We start from the raw sequence: 21,602 nt of genomic DNA, 5'->3' as shown, positions 1-21,602 counted from the left end.
GAGGAAGAATTTTTTCACAGAAAGAGTAGTAGATAAGTGGAATAGCCTACCATCAGAGGTGGTAGACGCAAATACAGTAGTACAATTTAAACATGCTTGGGATAGGCATATTGATATCCTTACAAAAAAATAAGGATCAAATATGGTTGAGGTAACATGTTTAAAAAAAGGGGCAGACTAGATGGGCCAAGTGGTTCTTATCTGCCGTCAAATTCTATGTTTCTATAGCACTTACACATACTCGGTATGTTTAAATCCAAATTATTTGCATTTCATATGAATGGCATTCTACCTATTCTCACCTTAATATGTTGGCAACACCACACTTTCCTCTTTCCTAGATCAGGGATGAGGAACCTTTGGCCCTCCAGCTGCTGTTGAGCTATACATCCCAGCATGCCCTGCTAGAGTTTTTCTATATGGCCATGCTAAAGCTGTTGCAGGGCAGGCTGGGATGTGTAGTTTATTAGCTGGAGGGCCAAAGGTTCCTCATCCCTGGTCTAGGTGCACAGTTACTTGCTCCCACCCTAGGCCCAGTGTGAAATAGGGCTTTCTGCCAGTGGAAACTATTGTGATAAATACTGATCAAGCAAAATTGATGGAATAATATTGCAAGATTAAAGAAATACCGAAAACATGACCTGTTAGGTTATTTAAATAATGTAATTAAAAAAACCCTGGTATAAAGTACCAGTTTAATGTAGACTTCTGTTTCGAAGTGAAGGAGCAAAATGCTTCCTGTAAACTAAAATAGATCAGGGAGGGAGGGTGGATTGTGTCAGTAAGGGGCCTACACATGTAGAGATTTTGCTGAGCAATGCTAGACCGCTCAGCATGATCGCTCAGCACTCAGTGATCTGTCCGAGCCAGTGTTTTCCGGTGAGAGCACTGGTCCTGATTAGTGATTTAACTAGATTTATCCAGCATGCTGCTTCCTAATCGCCAGGTGATAGCGATGTGCGGGCCGGGCATGACTATTGCTATGGCCCCTACACATGGAGCGGTGTAGAGGCATTTTCGGTACTTGTGTAGTTTCACGGTGCCATCATGGTGCGGGGCTGAAAACTCCATGCCAACGTGTATAGTTCGTACCCCCACTATCCACATTGGCAAGGAGTTGATTTTAGATAGCGTAGCGAGCCACCGAGCCCGCAAGGGGACTCAGACGCACAGCGCCATGCTGGCGCCGTGAAAGTACACAAGTACCGCATTTTCTAAGTGATCTAGGGCCAGATGCACTAAGCTTCAAAAGTGATACAATGGAAGAGTGATAAACGACCAGCCAATCAGCTCCTGCCTGACATTTTTCAAACACAGTCTGGGACATGGCAGGTAGGAGCTGATTAGCTGGCTGCTAATCACTCTCCATTTTATCACTTTTGAAGCTTAGTGCATCTGGCCCCTAGTCAAATTAAGTCAGATTGCTTAGAAAATGCCCTGAACTCGCCCCCTGTGTAGGCCCCATTACAACACTAGGCAGAATAAATAGCACAAGTGTATGAAGGAAACAAAAAGGCTCATTAACGAACAAACCAATGTCGCAAGGGATAAATGCACCAACTGTCCAGTAGTACCTGCTGTTATAATAATACCTGGTCCATCATTAATGTAGTTCTAGGCTCATGAAATATTCGGTTTGGAATGGTAGGTTAATTACTTGACACAGCATTTGTTTTTGTTTTTTCCCTCTGGTAGCTTGGTTACTAGTGCAATGTTCCATATTTTACAACAGATCAATTTTAATATAGTGTTCTATCTTCTAGCTAGTTCTGGAAAGTAAGGCAATGGGCTTGCAGTTCACATATCAGGGTTCAGAATGTGAATTTAGAGCTTTTAGCTTGAATTTTATGTCAATTTAATAAGTTACATTTAATGGGGCAGCCAATTAAAGCCTTACACTAACCTACAACCAATCAGTAGCCAGTCATAGAAAAATGGTTCATAACTCCAACACTAAAATACATAAACACTTGAATGATTTTGTTCATTTGACAATTTTCTGAGTGATGAAACTATTTTGGGAACATAAGATTTCTATGTGACTGATCCGAACAATTGTTTCACACCCACAAAAGACTTTCAAATGAACAATCTCCAGAAACATAAGACAAATGAGCAGAAATGAACACACATTTAAAAAACAAACAAAGAAAACCCCTGATATTGTATCATTGTTTTGGAGAAATATTGTGCAGCAGGCCAGAACTCACTATCAACTGGAATAGTCACAACGCAGTCCTGCATGTAGCTTTCCATCTGTCATCCTGTTTTTTTTTTAATGTATCCTATAAAAGAGAATGTCTGTTCATTCTGTAAGTAGTACCAAAAATAGAAATTTGTGTATTATCATGCACCCGTTACGCAGTTAGCATAGCGTCCCTGTCAGAATAGGCGTAGTGTTCCTGCGGCCAGCATAGGCAGTGTAGTGTAGTGTTCCTGCCCATTTGTGGCTAGCCGGAGCTTATGTAGTTAGTGTAGTCAGTCAGGCGTCCCTGTTAGTATCAGCATTGTGTTTGCGGCCAGCCGGAGCTTATGTAGTAAGCGTAGTCAGTCAGCGTTACGCAGTTAGTGTAGTCAGTCAGCACTTATTACATTTTGAGGGAACCATTGACCATTTTAACTTGGCTGACATGACCGGTGTGAATGTGTTCCTGAAAGACCCCGACTATCCACACCAGCCCGAAGCTCAGCGAGTGGATGCGTTATGCGTCCTCCCGACCTTTTCATACCCACACTATCCATGTCGGCATGGAGTTGACTTTTTATAAAGTGTGGCTAGCCACTGAGCCCGAAGCGTGGCGAGCGGACGCGGAATACATGTAATCGGCGTCCCCTCGCGTGGCTCGCCACGCTTTGGGCTCGGTGGCTTGCCACACTTTATAGAATCAACTCCACGTCGACGTGGATAGTGGGGGTATGAAAAGGTTAGGAGGATGTGTAATGCATCCCCTCGTGGGGCTCGCCACGCTTCGGGCTGGCGTGGATAGTGGGGGTTTAAAATAGAGGCATTTGACAGTATGTAACATAGAGCACTGGCAAATGCCTCCTTTATTGTGCATGAGACGCACTTGCGGCCGCACCCCCCTTTGTGCATGAGACGCATGCGCTACCGAACCCCTAACCCCGTCGGCAGGGTTGCTGTACCCTGCCGCAATACTTACTGAGACGTTCAAGCGTCTGAGACGCTCCTGCATCTCAGACAGATGGAGCGCCTCTCGGCCGGCGCCCGCGTGAGCCGGCGCTGTGTGAGAGGCGCTCACTAGGCTTGCCAGGGATGCCGGGGACAGCTGCCGCTCTTGGGGACAGTACGGTGACTAGCTGCCTGACTGGGACACTACGATGACTACGCAGGGCTGCCGCGGAGTCACTACGCTGACTTTGCTAGGCAGCCATTGGGCTACACTGACAACGTAGCTGAGGCTGGTTTCACACGCTCTGGCTTCTGCCGGACGGTGAAATCCTGCACGGCCAGGGAGCCGTGCCGCACACATTAGTTGTGAATGGACACTTTTGTGTCCGTTCACACGGGACGGCCACGGCCCGGCCCCACCGAGCCCGAAGCGTGGCGAGCGCAGCGGATACCTTCACAGGTATACCCGTCCCCTCGCGGGCTTCACAGGTGTCCGCGTCCCCTCGCGGGGCTCGCTGCGCTCGCCACGCTTCGGGCTCGGTGGCTCGCTGCGCTCGCCACACTTTCTATTCTCAACTCCACGCCGACGTGGATAGTGGGGGTATGAAAAGGTCGGAGGACGCGTACCGCCGCCGCTCGCCACGCTTCGGGTTCACGTTTATAGTGGGGGGGTGACGTGGGGGTGCATTTAACATTGTAAGCACCCATTAGGGTGCTTATACAATGTTTAATCGCATCGCATCGCATTGTATGGCATTGTATGCCATATACAATTTTTAAATTGTATGCCATTGTACAATATTGCGCGATATCGCGTCGCATCGCATACCATCGCATGCCTTATGGTATGCGATGCGATGGGCGCCACCAAAATACACAAGTACCCAATAACTTTTTCAGCAGCCTTAGCTATCCTGTCTAGGGATCTCCGATCAGAGCACCTAGAATTAGAGCATAAAGGTGGAAAAAGGTTAAAGGTCCCCATACACACTGCGATGCATTATCGGGTGGACTGCATAGCTACGCATGCGATGCGATCCGCGGGCAGTTCAAAAAGTATGTGCAGCACATACTTTTTGTACTGTGCTATGCGATGCCCGCAGGAGCGCGCGTCACATTGCATGCTGCTATCGCAGCGTGTATGGGGGCCTTTAGTCTTGGCTGGATGCACGTGGCTCCTCATTGAGTGCTGCAGATATCATTATCTGACTTCTTGAATACATTCATGCATAATATATCCTGACACATGAAAAATCTAAGATGCCTTAGGGGTTGCTGGGATTTTAAGCACACATCTGTGATGTTCCAGGAATGTTTGAGAACAATATTCAGTGATATTTGTTTTGTCTTGATAATTTTGCCAACAGTCGGGAGCAATTTCTCACCATGTTCTGGAAGTTTGACCTGAACACAACGTCACATGTGGACAAGCTCCTGGAAAAGGAGGATGTTACCCTGCTGGAACTAATGGATGAGGATGACCTGCTCCAAGAGTGCAAGGCTCAGAACCAGCGGCTGCTGGACTTCCTGTGTCAGCCGCAGTGCATGGAGCAGCTTATCCAGCTGATCACACAGAAACCTCCTGCAGACATGGCGGAGCGTGTCCGTTTCAAGTGGGTAACGTCCAGTGATTAATAACCTTAAATTCCTGTCCATAGATTGACTAAAGGCCCCCATTCACACGATTCTGGGGGATAGAGACGAGAAATCGGGTGAAATAGCCCAAATTGCATAGTGTATGACATCCGATCTGATCCGATGCATGGTCCTGTGCGCATCAGATCAGATACGGAGGTCGGACAGTCTGCACATTAGAAAAATCTTATGGGCAGCCATCAGTGCAGCAGGGAGCGAGTTCCGGGGGACCGGGGCCCTGGTGCGGCGAGCGGGGACCAGAGAGCAGGGTCCGGGAGAGCTGCAGGTGGGGTAGTGGCAGGGTCTGTGGTAGCGGCAGGTGGGGACTAGAGAGCAGGGTCCGGGGTAGCGGCGAGCAGCGGGAGAATATTAAAAATCCTATTCAAAAGACTGGGTGGCCGTTGATTGGTTGAAAGCATTGTTTGGTACTTTATCTCTCTGCACTTTATCACTCATCAAGCTTTGATAAATCTTCTCTTGTGATTTAGTTTTAATGTAGAAATTTTACACCAGGTACCCTAACATAGCCTGTGAACTGCTGACATGTGATGTGCCACAGATCAACGACAAGTTAGGAGAGGATGAGCACCTCTTGAACATCCTATATGACTTCCTGCGACAAGAGCCACCCTTGAACCCGCTGCTGGCCAGCTTTTTCAGTAAAACAATTGGCTACCTGATCGCTAGGAAAACTGAACAAGTAAGATTGGCTCATCTGCTTTCGTATAACCAGTGTTAAAACATAATTATGTTTTAGATGACAGACTTCTCACAGTAGGGAGAGGGCAATATTTTCTTGCAGTGTTATTTGATTTTTAAGCTGATCTTTCTCCATTCTTCATCTTTTGTAAGTTCCCTGTTTGGAAATGCATGAGTATTGAAGCACTTGTAGCCAATCAGAGCACAGTAATGGTAACTGCATTGTAGAGTATTATTTTAGAAGATAAATATGGTGATACTAGGTGATTTATCGCGCTCTTCACACCGTCGTAAGGGGCTGCGCCCCCTTAATTTGTGAATGTTTGTATATGAGAAATACAAGTTGGGGGGGTCCGCGAATTGCGGGGGGGGGGGAGATTGGTTTGTGCAGCGAATTGCGGCAGGGTGGGTCGCGGGGGGTGGGTGCCGTGAATCGTGGGAGGGGGGGAGGGAGTGCGGGGGTTTGCAGCGAATCGCGGGGGGGGGGGGTTTGCCGCGAATCGTGGGAAGGGGGGTCGCGGGGGGTGCCGTGAATCGCTGGAGGGGGGGTCCCGGGGAGTGTGGGTGCCGTGAATCGCGGGAGGGGGGGGTTTGCAGCGAATCGCGGGAGGGTGGGTTGCGGGGGTGGGGGGGGTTGCCGAGAATCGTCGGGGGGGGGGGGGGTTGCGGGGGGCTGTCACGAATCATGGGGGGTGCCGTGAATCGCGGGAGGTAGGGTGTGCCGCAAATCACTGGCGCGGGGGGGGGGTTGGGGTGGTGGCACTTCAATGGTGTCCATGTCGACAGAAGCGAATGAATATGAAAACATTCAAAAATTGAAAAAGAAATCTTCAAAAACTCATGTCAACCTTTTAGCCATGTCAGTGTTTTGCATGTGCCATTTAATCCTGGGGTTGCTGCAAACAGCGGGAGGGGGGGGTCGCGGGGGTGGGTGCCGTGAATCGCGGGAGGTTGCGGGGGCAGGGTTGCTGCGGGAGGGGGGAGGTCACGGGGGGGGTGTGCCGCGAATCGTGGGAGGGGGTGTGTGCTGCGAATCACGTGTGTGTGGGGGGGTGCCGCGAATAATCGTGGGAGGGGTGTGTGTGCTGCGAATCACGTGGGGGGTGTGTGCGGGAGGGGTGGTAGCGGGGGGAGGGGGAGTGTTTTGCCGCAAATCGCGGGAGGGGGGGTCGCGGGGGTGGTGTTTTGCCGCAAATCGCGGGAGGGGGGGTCGCGGGGGGTGGTGTTTTGCTGCGAATCGTGGGAGGGGGGTAGCGGGGGGTAGTGTTTTGCCGCGAATCGCGTGGGGGGGGTTTCCGCGAATCGCGGGAGGGGGGTAGCGGGGGGAGGGGTGCCGCGAATCGCGGGAGTGTTTTGCCGCAAATCGCGGGAGGGGGGGTCGCGGGGGGGGGGGTGTTTTGCCGCGAATCATGTGTGTGGGGGGGGGTGTTTTGCCGTGAATCGCGGAAGGGGGGGTCGCGGGGGTGTGGGTGCCGCGAATCGCGCGGGGGTGTGTGTTGTGCCGCGAATCAGGGGGGTCGCAGTGGGGATGCCACGAACCGTGGGAGGAGGGCCGGCGGGGGGCACTCACCTGGTGGCTGTGGAGTAGGTTCCTGGGCAGCATGGGGAGTCAGAGGGTGTCTGGCACTGTGGGCTCACTGGGCTGGTTCTCTGTCATGTGAGTCAGTCATGTGAGTCAGAGGCTCCACCCAGCGTTAGAGACACACTCACACACTTTGAGTGACAGATGTAGCCAAATATATAAGAGATAGTGAGTGGCAGTGACTTTTTTTAGTATGTGTGATTGTGTGAGGCCAAGGCTGCATACTATGAAGGGAATGAATGCAAGGGGAAGCCACAGTGGAAGTTACATAGTGAACAGCAGGGTGCTCAGCAGGAAATATTCTTTTAGAACTCATGTGACATATACCTCTGTATTAAACCTTAAGCTTGTGTCGATGTGCTGTCATTGTCGACCTATGGTATGTTGACCATTTCAAGGTGTCGACCATTAGTGGTTGACCTAGTGACTGTCGATCTAAGTATTGTCTATCTCTTATACCGTAACCCCATTACCTTATCTATCATATTTACTAATACTAATTAATTTAGCTATGCAATATGATATCAATGCTATTGATTACCTTTTCTTGTTCTAGGTCATTGGGTTTCTGAGGAAGAAGGAAAAGTTCTTAATGCTGGTGCTGAAACACATTGGAACTTCGGCTATGATGGACTTGTTGCTTCGTCTCATTAGCTGTGTAGAGCCGGCTCCACTGAGACAAGAAGTACTAAATGTGAGATCTATCAAATGCATGTTATGTCTATCCACTGACCAAGACCTAGATCGTGTTAAGGGGGTATAGAGACAAATATCTTGTAGAGGATGAAGGTCACCTTCTCTAAGCATATATTTTTATCTGTTTGAATTGAAAAAGTTCTATTGAGCAGCGTAAACACATATTTATAGATGACTAAGAAATATAAGAAAACATTAGTTCTTGACGTAAATGCAGCTAAATCATCTTATCCCAAAATATTCAACAGTAAACCCTTACTTGATGAATAGTCAAAAGGAGCTTCTTACTGTATTTGAGTTCTTAAAGTTGTTACACTGTACCTTGGGTATGATGGCAGACTGCACTGTTCTTATAAGGCTTTCCAATGGGTTTTGAATCATGTCTGCAAGGATCTGTATCCATTCAGCCTCAGGAATATTAGTGAGATCAGGAACTAATGTTTAAATGATGTCTAGCCCACAGCTGGCACTCACTATGTTCCAAAGATGTTTGATGGGGTTGAGTTTAGGGCTAATCATGATGGGCAAATCATTTTTGGTGGACCTTGCCTTGTGCGTAGCATTGTTGTGCTGAAACCGGAAAAAGCCTCCAAAAATTGCTACAAATTTGGAAGCACAAGTTATTGAGAATATGAAGGTATGCAGTTAAAATTAAAATATATTTTTGCTTGAACTTACGGGCCCAGGGCAAACCTTGAAGAGCAGCCCCAGACCATAATTCTATTTTTTACCAAACTGTCCTCTATCATATGCAGAATATATTTGGTCAAAAAGTTTTCTCCTTGCAAAGGCCAAACCCAGATTAATTTTACACACTAGCATGGGGTGATGGACCTCTGATACTGTACCTGTCACAATGACTTAAGGAGAATGTGTGACTCTGATTTGGGCTGTTAGACCCCTGAAGCAGTATAGTTCTGCTGGCATGTATCTTGATTAGCAAGTCATAATTTATTTGTATATGTGTGTTTATACTGCCTGGCAAGTACAATGACATGAATGATCCAGACACAATTGTCTTTTTGGTACTTGTTTCCTAGCACGGCCACAACGATTTGGATCTCGGGCATCGCAGGTAAAAAAATTGCGTCGGTCGCATCGCATGCGGGCAAAAAATCGCATGCGATGCGACCGACACGATGCCCGCGATTTTACATAGGGAACAATGTAAAATGCCTCAATTTACCCAATTAAACATAGGGAACAATGTCAAATGGCCCACAGACCCCCAAACAAACCCCTGAACTGTGAAATGGCCCCCCAAAAAAGTTACGCCACCCCACGATCAACGTCAACCTGAAGCGTGGCGAGCGCAGCGAGCCCGCGAGGGGCGGCGGTACGCGTACTCCGACCTTTTCATACCCCCACTATCCACGTCGGCGTGGAGTTGAGAATAGAAAGTGTGGTGAGCGCAGCGAGGCGAGCAGACGCAGATACCTTCACAGGTATCCGCGTCCCCTCGCGGGCTTCACAGGTATCAGCGTCCCCTCGCGGGGCTCGCTGCGCTCCCCATGCTTCGGGCTCGGTGGCTCGCTGCGCTCGCCACACTTTCTATTCTCAACTCCACGCCGACGTGGATAGTAGGGGTATGAAAAGGTCGGAGGACGCGTACCGCCGCCCCTCGCGGGCTCGCTGCGCTCGCCACGCTTCGGGTTGACGTTGATCGTGGGGTGGCGTTAACAATTTTTTGGGGGGCCATTTCACACTTCAGGGGGGATTTTTGGGGTCTGTGGGCCATTTAACATTGTTCCCTATGTTTAATTGGGTCAGTTGAGGCATTTTACATTGTTCCCTATGTAAAATCGCGGTCATCGCGTCGGTAGCATTGCATGCTTTTTTTGGCCGCATGTGATGCGACCCACACGATTTTGACCTTTTTAATGCATTTCAATGGCAAATCGCGGGCATCGCGTCGGTCGCATCGCATACCATTAAAAATGACCCGCGATGCCCGCGATTGTGGCCGTGCTAGGAAACAAGTACCGTCTTTTTTGTATCCTACATGCTGCATAGGTCATTGATGTCCATATAGCATGACTTATGTATACCTCACTACGTCCTTGCTGATTTCCAGTGCTGTATTTCACACTCACTCTAGTGGAATATAAAACACTTGTGTGAGCCAGCCATGTACTGTGGGGTTAAACATTTCTCTCTCTAATTTCAGTGGCTGAATGAAGAGAGGCTCATTCAGAGATTGATAGATCTCATCCATTGCAGTCAAGATGAGGATGTAAGTATCCTGTCTGTAAGCGTCCATTAGTGTAACAGTGAAGATTGCTGGGACTGCATAGCTAGCATCTGGGCACAAACCTCTATTCTGTCTGTACACGTTATTCCTTGTTCACTCAGAGATTTGCATGAAATTTGTCCAGAACTGTTTCTGGTGCTGATTCCTTTGTATGCTTGGGATTTTATTTTATCTGAAAAGTCTAGCCTTATTTCCTTTATTTATTTGCGTATGTATTCATGTGCAAACTTAAGTAACTCCTGCAAATATTTTTCTTATGATACTATTTTTCAGAGACAGTCCAACGCATCCCAGACTTTGTGTGATCTCATTCGGCTGAGCAGGGATCAGTGCAGTCAGATGCAGGAGATACTGGAGATTGATCCATTGTTGGTAACTCTTGAATCGTGAGTGTTAGGCACTTACTGTAATTCCTAAATTGTAAACATTTTGCTTTTTTGGGGCCTGTTTATATCTTTGAGTGCCAGAGGTTGGAAAATATTTTCTGTCATGTGTGGCTTGGCCTGGGGCATCATTTACTGTGATGACACCCGGTACGACCTGCTGCGAAAAGGGTATGATCACTTGGGAGGGGTTATGACCTTGTGCCCACCATGGTCATCAATATAAGTGTTAACCATTTAACTAAAAGACAGTCAAGGGACATTCTGTTGAATTAACATAAACTCTTTAAGACCCATTGTATGATTCTGGTGTGTTTTATACCTGCAGACAGCAGTGTGTAGAGCAACTTTTGCACAACATGTTCGATGGAGAGCAGACTGAGAGCTGTGTTGTGAGTGGGACTCAGATTTTGCTGACATTACTGGAGACTAGAAGACCAAGGTATGTCCAGTTACCTAGTAAGTACACAAATGCAAATATCACTATTTTGCATGACTATGATCCTTTGATGAATGCAGTCAAAACCAGTCAGACCCCAAGTGTTCTGCCTTCATCCCCCTGCAAACTGTATTCTGAATTTGTTCTAAATTGCTGATATTATTTCTCAGGCCTGATTCCAATGTAATGCTAGGTACACACCAGGACGACTAGGGCCCGATCAGCACAATCTAGATCCGATTCCGATCAATCGGATGTAGATTGTGTGCTGATTGGGCCCTTTTCTGACCTGGTGTGGAGCGATTCCGATCCGATGCGCGGTCCCGCGGGTCGGTCGGTCGTTATTGAGATCCTACCTGCTGCAGGTAGGATCTCAATGACGACCATAGAACCGGGTGCGGGTCGCCATCGGATCGGACCCGCTCACGGTGCACATCGTGAGCGGGTCGTGCCCTCCCGCGTCATCGTGAGCGGGTCGGACGAGACACTGACGACCCGCTCACGATGTGCATCGTGAGCGGGTCGTCCTGGTGTGTACCCTACATTATACAATACATTTCCAGTTGTAGATAGAAAAGCCAGAATTCAGTGAATTTCCCAAGCACAGAATGCTTCAGCAGTCCTTACGAGCATCCGGAAGTGATATTCTCCCGAGCGGGAGGTCTGGCACTGATGCTCCAATTCACACTGGGCTCTGACAGGAGAGAGAACGCAGCAGTCAGTATATGGGGACTTAATCAACATGGTTCGCTAAGTTCAGAAAAGCAGTTGCTAGCATCAAATAGCTACCCAGAAAGAAAGGCAAAAAATATCCTTTGCAGAAATTGCGTTCGCATTGCAAAGGTGATGCATTTGCAGAACCATTTTCAAAAATCGAAAGGAAAGTACCTTCCATTTGCACCATTTAAAGGCATCCACAATTCTGCTAAAGCAACAGTCTGGAAGTGATCATCGCTGATGCCAAATACCCACCTTTAGAAATGCCTTTCCATGTCTGAGTTTGGACAAACACACCTACAAAATGCCATGTTTCCTCCCGTAACTGCTGGATTCCTGTCAATCAAAGTGTTATTGCATAAAAGCAGAATGTGTCCGCAGAGTAATTTTGCAAATGGCAGTTTTATCATAAACTGTTCCATCCTCCCCTATTAATCAATTCTGAGTGAAAGTGAAAATCTGCAGCTTACTCTCTTTCCCCTAGTAGAGGATACTTCTGAACTTTACCTCTCTTACTTTGTATTCTGCATGCCTGCTTTATGTCTTTGCCTTAGTATTTTGTTTTAATGCTTATCCTGCTATGTACAGTGTGGACCCTCTTCTGGATTCACTTCCTCAGGGATATGAGAGGCCAGGACCTACTGTCAGCAGCAGTATTCTTCAGGGCATAGAATCGCGACTGAAGGATTTTCATCACCTACTCCAGCATCCCCCTAAGGTAAATCTTTGCAAAATATCTTTCTATTTTAACTTTACATGCTTTTAGTAATTTGAGCCTTTCCTATAGCCTTTCTTAGTAATAATTAATGAACTAACTACCATATCTATAGATCATTCTGCACTAACCATTCCAGCATTTGCCCTTGCTGAATACACTACATTCCTGTTATCTCTGATTATCTTGATTTCCAGACTGCTTCTGCAGCATCTATACTGTGGTTTGACACCCTAGGTTGCCTGACTGGCTAATTCCCAGTCCCAGCTCAATTACCAGTCATTACAACATGTCATCACTGCAAAGATGTTTACAGCAAGGTTTATAATAGTGCAAAATAATACCTTTTGATATGTGGTTAATTACTATTATTATTTTAAAGGGACCATAGGGGGTTATTCTGATTCATTCGGAAAGGCACAATCACTCTCTAATGGTCAAAACCATATGCACTGCATATGGGGCTGATGTTACATGTGCAAAGAGAGTTATATTTGGGTGTTTTATTGTTTCTGTGCAGGGTAAATACTGGCTGCTTTATTTTTATACTGCAATATAGATCTCACTTTGAAGTACACCCCCCACCCAAATCTAACTCTCTCTGCACATGTTACATCAGCCCCACCTGCAGTGCACATGGTTTTGGCCATTAGAGAGTGATTGTGCCTTTCCAAGTGAATCAAAATAACCCTCATAATATTAATGCAAATAGCTTATACAGAAAGCTGTTAAATATGTATTTATCTTTATCCAATTTGTGTTCCTTTGATCCTTGTACACATAAAGTCCTCAATTTGTGTCAATTCCTTTTAAAAATTGCTTTATTTTCCATAAGACGTGCACAATTCAGGGTTACCACCCCCAAGCCAAATACACCAACAGAAAAGTGAATTGGCCCAGGAGCGCTGACTAATAGTGTAATGAAAGGATTTAATTAATTCCTCCGCAGCCAGTTCTGTTTCATTGTAGGAACAAACTCTCAAAATAAAACATGTCAAAAGAAAATTCTGTTAGGTATTGTTATCACGTGTCCATTAATATAATGTGTATAACTGCGGTACTGACCTCTGGTCGTACCCCTATGTGCTTATAATGGTATCTTTTTGGACCGTGTCACCATAGTCTTGCTGGATAAATTACAGGAAGGACCATCTACAGGTAAGAAAACCTCCCTTTAGACCAACACTCACATCAATTTGAGGCCCGAAGTGCAACAAAATGTTTCTTTGATCTTCTTCGGGTGCAGAAGGGTTAATTCACGACACCAGTCAATCCATATAAGAAGAACATTTGTTTTGGACAATCAGCTTCCATGGTACAATATCCATAAGCATTAAAATGAGTCTTCTATAAAGAGCTAAATACAACAATACAAAAAATATATAAAAAGTCCAGAAAATGTATATAAAAAAAACACACCATATAATAAACAATAAAAGCGTTACAGGTGAGGGACAGTGTCACACCTCTAATAATTCTGGACAAAGAAGAAGGGAAATATACAGATGAAGAGGGCAACAAAGTCCTCTCAACTAACAGAGTCACTCCTAAATACCAACATGTTTCAGGCACAGTATGTGTCTTTGTGTGGAGGGGGAAATGCAATTATGCAGGTATTTATACCTCTTAGTGTCTAGAACCAATATCAAATCTGGCATGTAATATAAATGTATCCACTCAACATCCTATGCTATCTACTACATATAAATATCCGAATCCTGTTCTAAGAACACAATGATCCCATCTGGGTTACATAACAAGTAAAAGTTCATCGCTATTGGCTAACATAGCTATTGGCTGTCTGTCCCATTTTCCTTGATATACGGTTTTCCAATTATCACATGTATGTCCGGCAGCACTGCATCTGCAGACAGGCATCCGGCCAATGGAACGCATTAACATCCAGCCATTGGTCCGAATCTTCATCGTAGGAGCTAAACAAAATAGTGCATCTGTATTCGGTTACAGACCGCATCACTGTGGCCGAAAGTTGGTCTCCACAAATCAAATCTTGGATGCCATTTTGGGTGTGTTTATTGTTTGAAGAACCCAGTGAAAGTGCTGGTCTTCAATTATCGTGAATTGGGCCCCATTTTCCCAATGCCCATCAGTCGGAATGTCAAAAACATACCGTAATAGGAAAAGGGAATATTTAGTATGGAGCATATAACTACAATAAACAGTGATGATGATCATAATATGAGTAGGAGAATAAAAAGAGCCTATCATAAGAAACATTTTGCTTTGAAATCCACATTCATTGCTTTGGGTTCCAAAGTTTTTAATGTTTAGATAGTTTTCATTTCTGTCTCTGAGCCAAATTCGACTGTTGGATTTTGCTGCTGCTGCTCACCCTGCCCAGTGCCAGGACCGGGTGAGCAGCCACAGAGAGAGGACGGCGCCGCGTGCCGCCTGAACCAGGCGAGCAGCAGCATGAGGGTGGTGCTGGGTGCTGCCAGGGCCTAGTGATCAGCAGCTGATGGGAGGATGGCGTCGGGTAAGCAGCATCACCACCGCGTGATGTGTTTCATTACACTATTAGTCAGCACTCCTGGGCCGATTAGTTTTTCTGTTGGTGCACAATGAATTGCTTGTTTATCGGGTATGGCTATGTTGTGGCAGCAATAAGATATATGCCAAATTGCATCTTGACCACAATATAGAAGTCTTCGGGCATTTATTGAGATTTAGAATGTCCCACATTATGAATTTGGTGATTTTGTGCTGCTAGTTTATAGCAGCTTATAATTGATTGGTTTTGTAACAGTGACATTTTAGTATGATTTGCATATCAAATGGCAGATTTTAAAATATAGTTGTTATATACACAGTACAGTTTAGAAAGCTCAATTGCATCTTGGGAAACTACTTATGCCCATATTAGGTATTTATTATTTTTCCTACAGAAAGAATCAATCCTCACCACTATTGGTGTTCTGGAAGAGCCTTTAGGAAATGCCCGACTACACACTACACGCCTCATCGCTTCCTTGTTGCAAGCGAATACCGAGCGTATTAACCAGGAGCTCTGCCGACTCCGTACCATGGATCTCTTACTTGTAAGCATGTTTAAAAAAGATTCAACATGTTTTTGCAACAATTGTTTCCTCTTGCATAAAATCATTTATATATATGTTTTGTGAGTTTCAGCTAGCATTTTTTCAATCCCGGGATTCAGGATTGAAAAAGAGGGCAGCCCTCCCTTTTTTTTTTTTTTAAATAATGTAATTAAAGGTTGAGGGTCACATGAGATTTTTAAAATCATAGCATCCTACTCTACAGTTAACATTTAATATCCCAGTAATGGGTAAGTGGTGTTATAATGCCCATATATCTCCAATACTGTCTTGCATGAATTCAAAGATACTCTCATTGATGCTTTTGTCTAGTCTCCAAAAAGGTGTACATTGCAGATTGTTGTATTTTTTTGGTAGGGTGGGGGAAGTTGGAATGAGGACAAAGCACTGTATTTCTATTTTTGGCAAATCAAGGTAGATTTTCTTTGCTATGTCAAAATATATTCTCAGTTCCTTAAAAATTCACAGTTTTCTGAATAAAAATAAACAAAATAAAAACAAACTAACTTATAAAACGTAGGCATACATTGCTCTGTGTATACAGCCCATATGGACTGCTGCGTCATTATCACCTGACTAAATATTGACTGCATGCAGTCAAAATCTAGTCAGATTGCCAGTGTTCTCACTAGTGAACTCTGGTTAGCATGGTTTACTCAGCACACGTTGCTGGTGCATCGCATGTATGCCAGCAATGTGTGCTGAGCTATTGGTACTTAAGCACTTCGCAAGGGACTCGGTGGTAAATATTTTAACAAAAATCAAAACAGTCAGCGGTTGTGACAAGTTATCAAATTTGTTTTTCACCTAAATCTGGTTTCTACTGGTGCTTAGGTGATAGCAACAGGTGATGTAAAAAAAAAAAAAAATACTGTTAATTTTTCTATTGATGACCTATACACCTAACGTGCCCTGTGTCTCCCCTGTCGCTACATAGATATAGCATTCAGAGTAAGGCAAATGACTTTCATTTTTCTGCTTCTGCAGGACCTATTTTTTAGGTATACTTGGAACAACTTTCTGCACGTCCAAGTTGAGTTGTGTATAGCAGCAATCCTTTCCCACTCTCTACAAGATAAAAAGGACACATTAACTATGGAAGAGCAAACACAGGAGGAGGCACTTAATGGGAATACAGAAAACTCAGAGACTGTTATGCCTGAGAAAGAGGATCTCATGATCACACATGTAAGTCTGAGTGTTGTTTCTTGTGGTTCTTGAACCATTTAAATGTATAAAGTTCACCAAAAAGACACCACTCATGCCCCTTTCAGACCGCACTTAAAAAACGTTATTTTGCCGATTTTTAACTGTTTTGAAATGGTAATCTGTGCGGTCTGAAAGGTGCACAACCACTTTACCGTTTTAAAAAAGCAGGTTTTTTAAAACGGTTAAAATGGAGGGTCCTACCCGTTTCAGACCCGGTATTTTGCCATCAAAATCGGGTCTGAAACGGTATTTGTGACCCAGCCAATGAGCGGACCCAGGGCAGTGAATATTTAATGAGTGCTCATTAAATATTCACTGCGCTTCACCCCCCCCGCTCCACCCCCAGGTGTGTGTGTGTGTGTTAACCCGAGGCGCGGGTTGTGTGTGTTAACCCGCGCGGGGGGGGGGGGGGGGGGGGGGGGAGGGGGGGGGGGCGCGCTGAAGACCGCACTGGCTTTGACCCTGTATTTGGAAAGCTTCCAAAAATGGGTCTGCCGGTGTCAAAAAAAGCCACTTAAATGGTAATATACTGTTTAAGAGATGCGGTGTGAAAGGGGTTTTACCTGGCAGACCCGTTTTTGGAAACATTTTCAAATACAGGGTCAAAGCCAGTTATGCGGTCTGAAAGCAGCATCAGAGTCTTTACATATATCTGACATGTCTTTCAATTACTGCTCCGTGTTTCTTTTTGTATGTATATGTGTACTTATTTGACATGTGTATACATATGCACATACATTTGTTAACATAGTACCTCTTAATAGAGACATCAGTGGCCTTATTTTTTGTATTCTAGTTGACATACTTGCCTGCCCCATAGCGATATGTAATAGGCAATCACATTATAGATATCTTGTATGTGTTTGTGTATTATATATATGCTGACGAGCCTTCACTATAAGCTGAGTCTGTGTGTAATCATTTAACAGACCATGGATCCCAATAGCTCTTGTACAGTATGCCCACACATCACTCCTGTTACCCCAGCCTCTTTCCAAGCATACTGAGAGAGAGTTGTCTGCAAGAGAAACATATTAAATCCTATATATGTATAACTGGTGCAATTTATGTTCCAGCTCTTTCATGAGTGCTGCTTGGTGCAAAGAATATTGGATGCTTGGGAAACCAATGATAAGATCCAGTGAGTACTAAAATTGTGTAGAAAATAAGTGTATATAAATCATACTTCACAACCACCGCAAGTACAACCACATTCCCTGCGCTAGGCCACGCAGCTATGCGTTTTATCACACTGGACTTCAACAGGGGGCTGGCCTACTAGCGTAGCTCAGTCACTATATATGTTCTCCACCAAGTCAATTTATTGTTTGTGGGCAGCTATGAACCTCATTTTTAATTACAGTCTTTACCCTGATCTATCCACTGCAGCTTTCAACAGTGCTGCACAATATACAACCATTAAAGTCTAAAAATTCATACGCAGCCTCTTTCATTACATTACTAAAATATATATGTATGTGTGTGTGTGTGTGTGTGTGTATATATATATATATATATATATATATATATAAAACACACACAGTATATATAATATAAACAGCTGCATACAAATACACTCTTTGCATAAAAATGAAAACTAAGAAATTAGAAGTTAAAATTGGGCCTATGGATTGGAATGGTACTCAATAAATGGAATACAAAACCTTCATTTAACCCTTTAGGGGACAAGGTATTCAAAGTAAATTTTTGAGAGAAAGACATTAGATATTAACTTTGAATACCATGTACCCTAAAGGGTTAAATAAAGGTTTTGAATGATGGTTATTTGCAGACACAGGGGGGTATTTAGTGCAGGGTCACGACTTTCTGGCTGACCTGACAGCCGTGACCCTGTCCTGATTTCGGTCGGCTCAACCCTGAATCGGGAGGCAGGACTCAATGTCCTGCCTGCCGAGCACCGAAAAGGGGGCATGGATGCGAGATGTAAATCGTCGAGCTGTGGCCTGGAGCTCGTCAATTCCCATCCGATCTCGGCAGAACATGCCCAACTGCTTGTGAATTCAGGCTGTTCAATGCTGTCGGGAAAGGCATTAAATAGGGTCCTGCCGCTATTTCCCTTGCCTTCTCAGTGGGAGATTGAATATCCCACATTGACCGTAGTTGGATGTGGATGTAGGAAGGAAGATGCTGGTATTAAGATCTTGTGCTGTGGAAACAATTACAGACTTTTCAGTGTGTGGAAGACACCTTTTCCATATATTAACTGTGTCTATTTTTATATACTGAATTCAAAGGGGGTGAATTCAGCTAAGGGCAATTCCATGCGATCAGCTAAATCAGCGCAACAAGAGTTGCACTGTATAGTAGCATGATCTCGCCAAAGTGTTAGCTACAGCATAGAGTAGCGAGCACCTTTGCGTGAATCTGGCTGGCTGGGTGGAAGGCGTGAGGTGGGATGCCTTCCAACATATATTTATTTTACTTTGGCTTGTACAAGTTGAATCATTTCTTAGACTGTAGCTTGTATTGGATATTGTTTTAGAACTCCTTCTCAGATCAATACATGCTGGTAGATAAAGTGGATTCTATACCTTATTTATTTATGTTATAGCAGTTTTTACATCCTTATTGATTTTTTTTATATTTAGAATTCTTATGTCTCTTGTGTTTACTTTTGATGATTAGCATAATTGCAGGTTTTACTGTACTTTTTTATGTGATATATTTAAACTGTGCATCTAAGCCTTGGGCTTGTTTTAAACTTTGTGTTCAGGGTTACATTTTATAAATGCAGGACCTTCATATACCTGTATATACCATCATAATCTATGTGTAATGCTTCATGGTGTAATTACCTTATTTACTATATTTGTTTCCTACCACACTTGGGAAGGGCCCTGTAACACTCAGCATTCATTGAGATTAAAACATATTTTTTCTAGCTCAATATAATAAGAATAAGAATAAGTATTTTTTTTTTTATATATAGCGCTCTTTCTCCAATATGTCTCAAGGCGTACAGTACGGAAATATAGAAAATTAAAGGAATTATCTGATTGGTTGTTACAACACCCACTGATCTAGGCATTAGGTTTCATATACTGTATGTTCTGTTATTTAAATGAATGTGTGTGTTGAGTGACAGGGGTCCTAATTAAATTTACGAAAGGAATTGCAATGCCACAAAGAAATTCCAATGCAGCACAAGCTTGTAGAAGATAAACACCTTCCTGCATGCATTTTGCAGTATCAGAGTGCTACATCTGAAGACACAGTCTCAGATCACCATCGCGACCATAAGTCCATATTCAAAAATGTTTTTAGGCCAGGGCTCGACAAACCCCGGGCGCCAGGTTGCCATGGCGACCAGATTCTAGACTAGATTTTGAGGGGGAGGAAGCAGAATCTGGTCTTGGCCAGGTTGGGGGTGTGGTGCGGTCCTGTCCGGTCCTCAACCTTCACTTCACGCTAAACTTCCTTAGCAGGGCACCACGCCCTGTCTGTTTTTTTAACATCTAAATGCGCCCTGCCCCTTCCGCTCCCCCCTTCCGCTCTGACATGCCGCTAATAGAGACGCACCTGTGTATAGTGCAGCAGAGGCGCAGTGGAAGATGAGGTGTGCTGGAGACAGTTACTGAAGCGCAACGGAATCTGCTGTGCTATATAAGAAACTGTAAATAAATAAATATGTGCTGCCGTACTGACAGGCAGCGCCAGCAGTAGGATTCCCAGTGCCCGTCTGCTCCTCTCTACCCACATGTGCCTCTGAGCAGAGTATGCAGTGTAGGAAGGCTCCAGGCTAATGAGGAGCTCTGCCTGCTCTGCTAAGTTGCACGAAGCACGGCTTCAATGTAGCCCCAGCAGTGTCCCAGGCAGGGTGGGTTTGGGGCGCTACAGTTTATCGGTGGGCCAGCCCCCCTTTGGCTTTCAGTGGCTGCACTCCCCCCACACTGGGCTAATTCATTTATATGCAAGCAGAGCAGTGAGGGAACTGTCATACAATGGTTGCAGGGAGAGCGAATATGTAATAACGGCATGTGGTTTTATATGTATTGAGCATTACAATGTTTGGTATAATGTGTAATGGACATTACGGCGTGTGGTATATGTAATTGCCATTATGGTGTGTGTACATGCATGCTTTCGGCGCGCACTGTTCCTATTGTTTTATCTGGCTCCTACATTTTCATCCTGCCTCCTAGATTTTAAAGAAATTTGTCGAGCCCTGTTTTAGACACTGGTAAGTCTCCCTTGAGTTGAATACTATGCAGGCTGGTGGTCTGACCTGGACATCTGCATCTGCAGACACTGGACCAATCATGTCTACACAACGTGGGGGACATACCCCTCTTTTGTAGAATGGTGCCATCCCTGCTCCGCCTCTCTAAAAGGCGCAGCGTGTCAAAGATGCAGCTGACCCCCCACACACCATCAAATTTGTATGTGTACACACCGGCATCACTCTGGTGGCAGCAGCTTTGCGCTTACTCTATGTAGGGCCCCACACTTGTTGTCAATATCATGTATGGATGCCACTGTGTAAACCAACTGGTTTATGTACAAATCTAAATTGCTAGCAGAGTGTATTAGCTTGTGGTTTGCTTCATTCACAAATCTGTTTGCAGGGCTGAAGGAGGAATGAGGAGAGGAAACATGGGACACTTAACTCGCATTGCCAATGCAGTTGTACAGAATGTGGAGAAGGGTCCTATGCAAGTACAGATCAGTGACTTTATTAAAGGTAATGCATTTGGATAGTTTTTATCTTGTACTGTGATACATTGGCTTCTCTGACATGTGTCCAATATTATACTTAATTATCACTTGAGCTACATACACATAAATCCCTACTGGGTGAGACTTACTAAGCAGTGGCTTTTGCAAGCTGCTGGTTCTCAGTGTTTTTGACCTCGAAATTTAAATCTGCATTTATATTAACTGCAAAGCACACCTGATTTTGTATTTTATCTTATTACCATTTTGAGGTAAAACTTTTCATAGGGCTAATGGGAAATTTAGTGTGCCAACCCTTAACAGTGGTGGCAGTTGCCTGACAAATTTTATCGTAGTGAAAGGACTTTTTTTGCCCGTTTTTTTTTTCAGTCTGA

At 44.7% G+C, this 21,602-nt stretch overlaps 1 protein-coding gene across 5 annotated transcripts in view; it reads left to right on the top strand.

The window, feature by feature from the left end:
- Nucleotides 1-21,602, top strand: part of PPP6R2 (protein phosphatase 6 regulatory subunit 2) — a 72,410-nt gene that overhangs the window by 13,664 nt on the left and 37,144 nt on the right. For all 5 annotated transcript variants that reach the window (XM_083183230.1, XM_083183228.1, XM_083183227.1 and 2 more), the window contains exons 3-13: nt 4,498-4,743; nt 5,279-5,465; nt 7,603-7,740; nt 9,910-9,975; nt 10,267-10,379; nt 10,705-10,818; nt 12,121-12,250; nt 15,154-15,306; nt 16,312-16,512; nt 17,610-17,674; nt 21,120-21,235. In XM_083183230.1, the coding sequence (XP_083039356.1) occupies nt 4,517-4,743; nt 5,279-5,465; nt 7,603-7,740; nt 9,910-9,975; nt 10,267-10,379; nt 10,705-10,818; nt 12,121-12,250; nt 15,154-15,306; nt 16,312-16,512; nt 17,610-17,674; nt 21,120-21,235 (1,510 nt within the window). In that variant the 5' untranslated portion in view covers nt 4,498-4,516. The remainder of the gene's footprint in view (nt 1-4,497; nt 4,744-5,278; nt 5,466-7,602; nt 7,741-9,909; nt 9,976-10,266; nt 10,380-10,704; nt 10,819-12,120; nt 12,251-15,153; nt 15,307-16,311; nt 16,513-17,609; nt 17,675-21,119; nt 21,236-21,602) is intronic.

The sequence above is a fragment of the Crinia signifera genome, chromosome 4, assembly GCF_055691185.1.
Source record: "Crinia signifera chromosome 4, ASM5569118v1, whole genome shotgun sequence".
Taxonomy (NCBI): domain Eukaryota; kingdom Metazoa; phylum Chordata; class Amphibia; order Anura; family Myobatrachidae; genus Crinia; species Crinia signifera.
The sequence above is the reverse complement of the archived record's forward strand: the minus strand, read 5'-3'. Positions and strand labels throughout refer to the sequence as shown.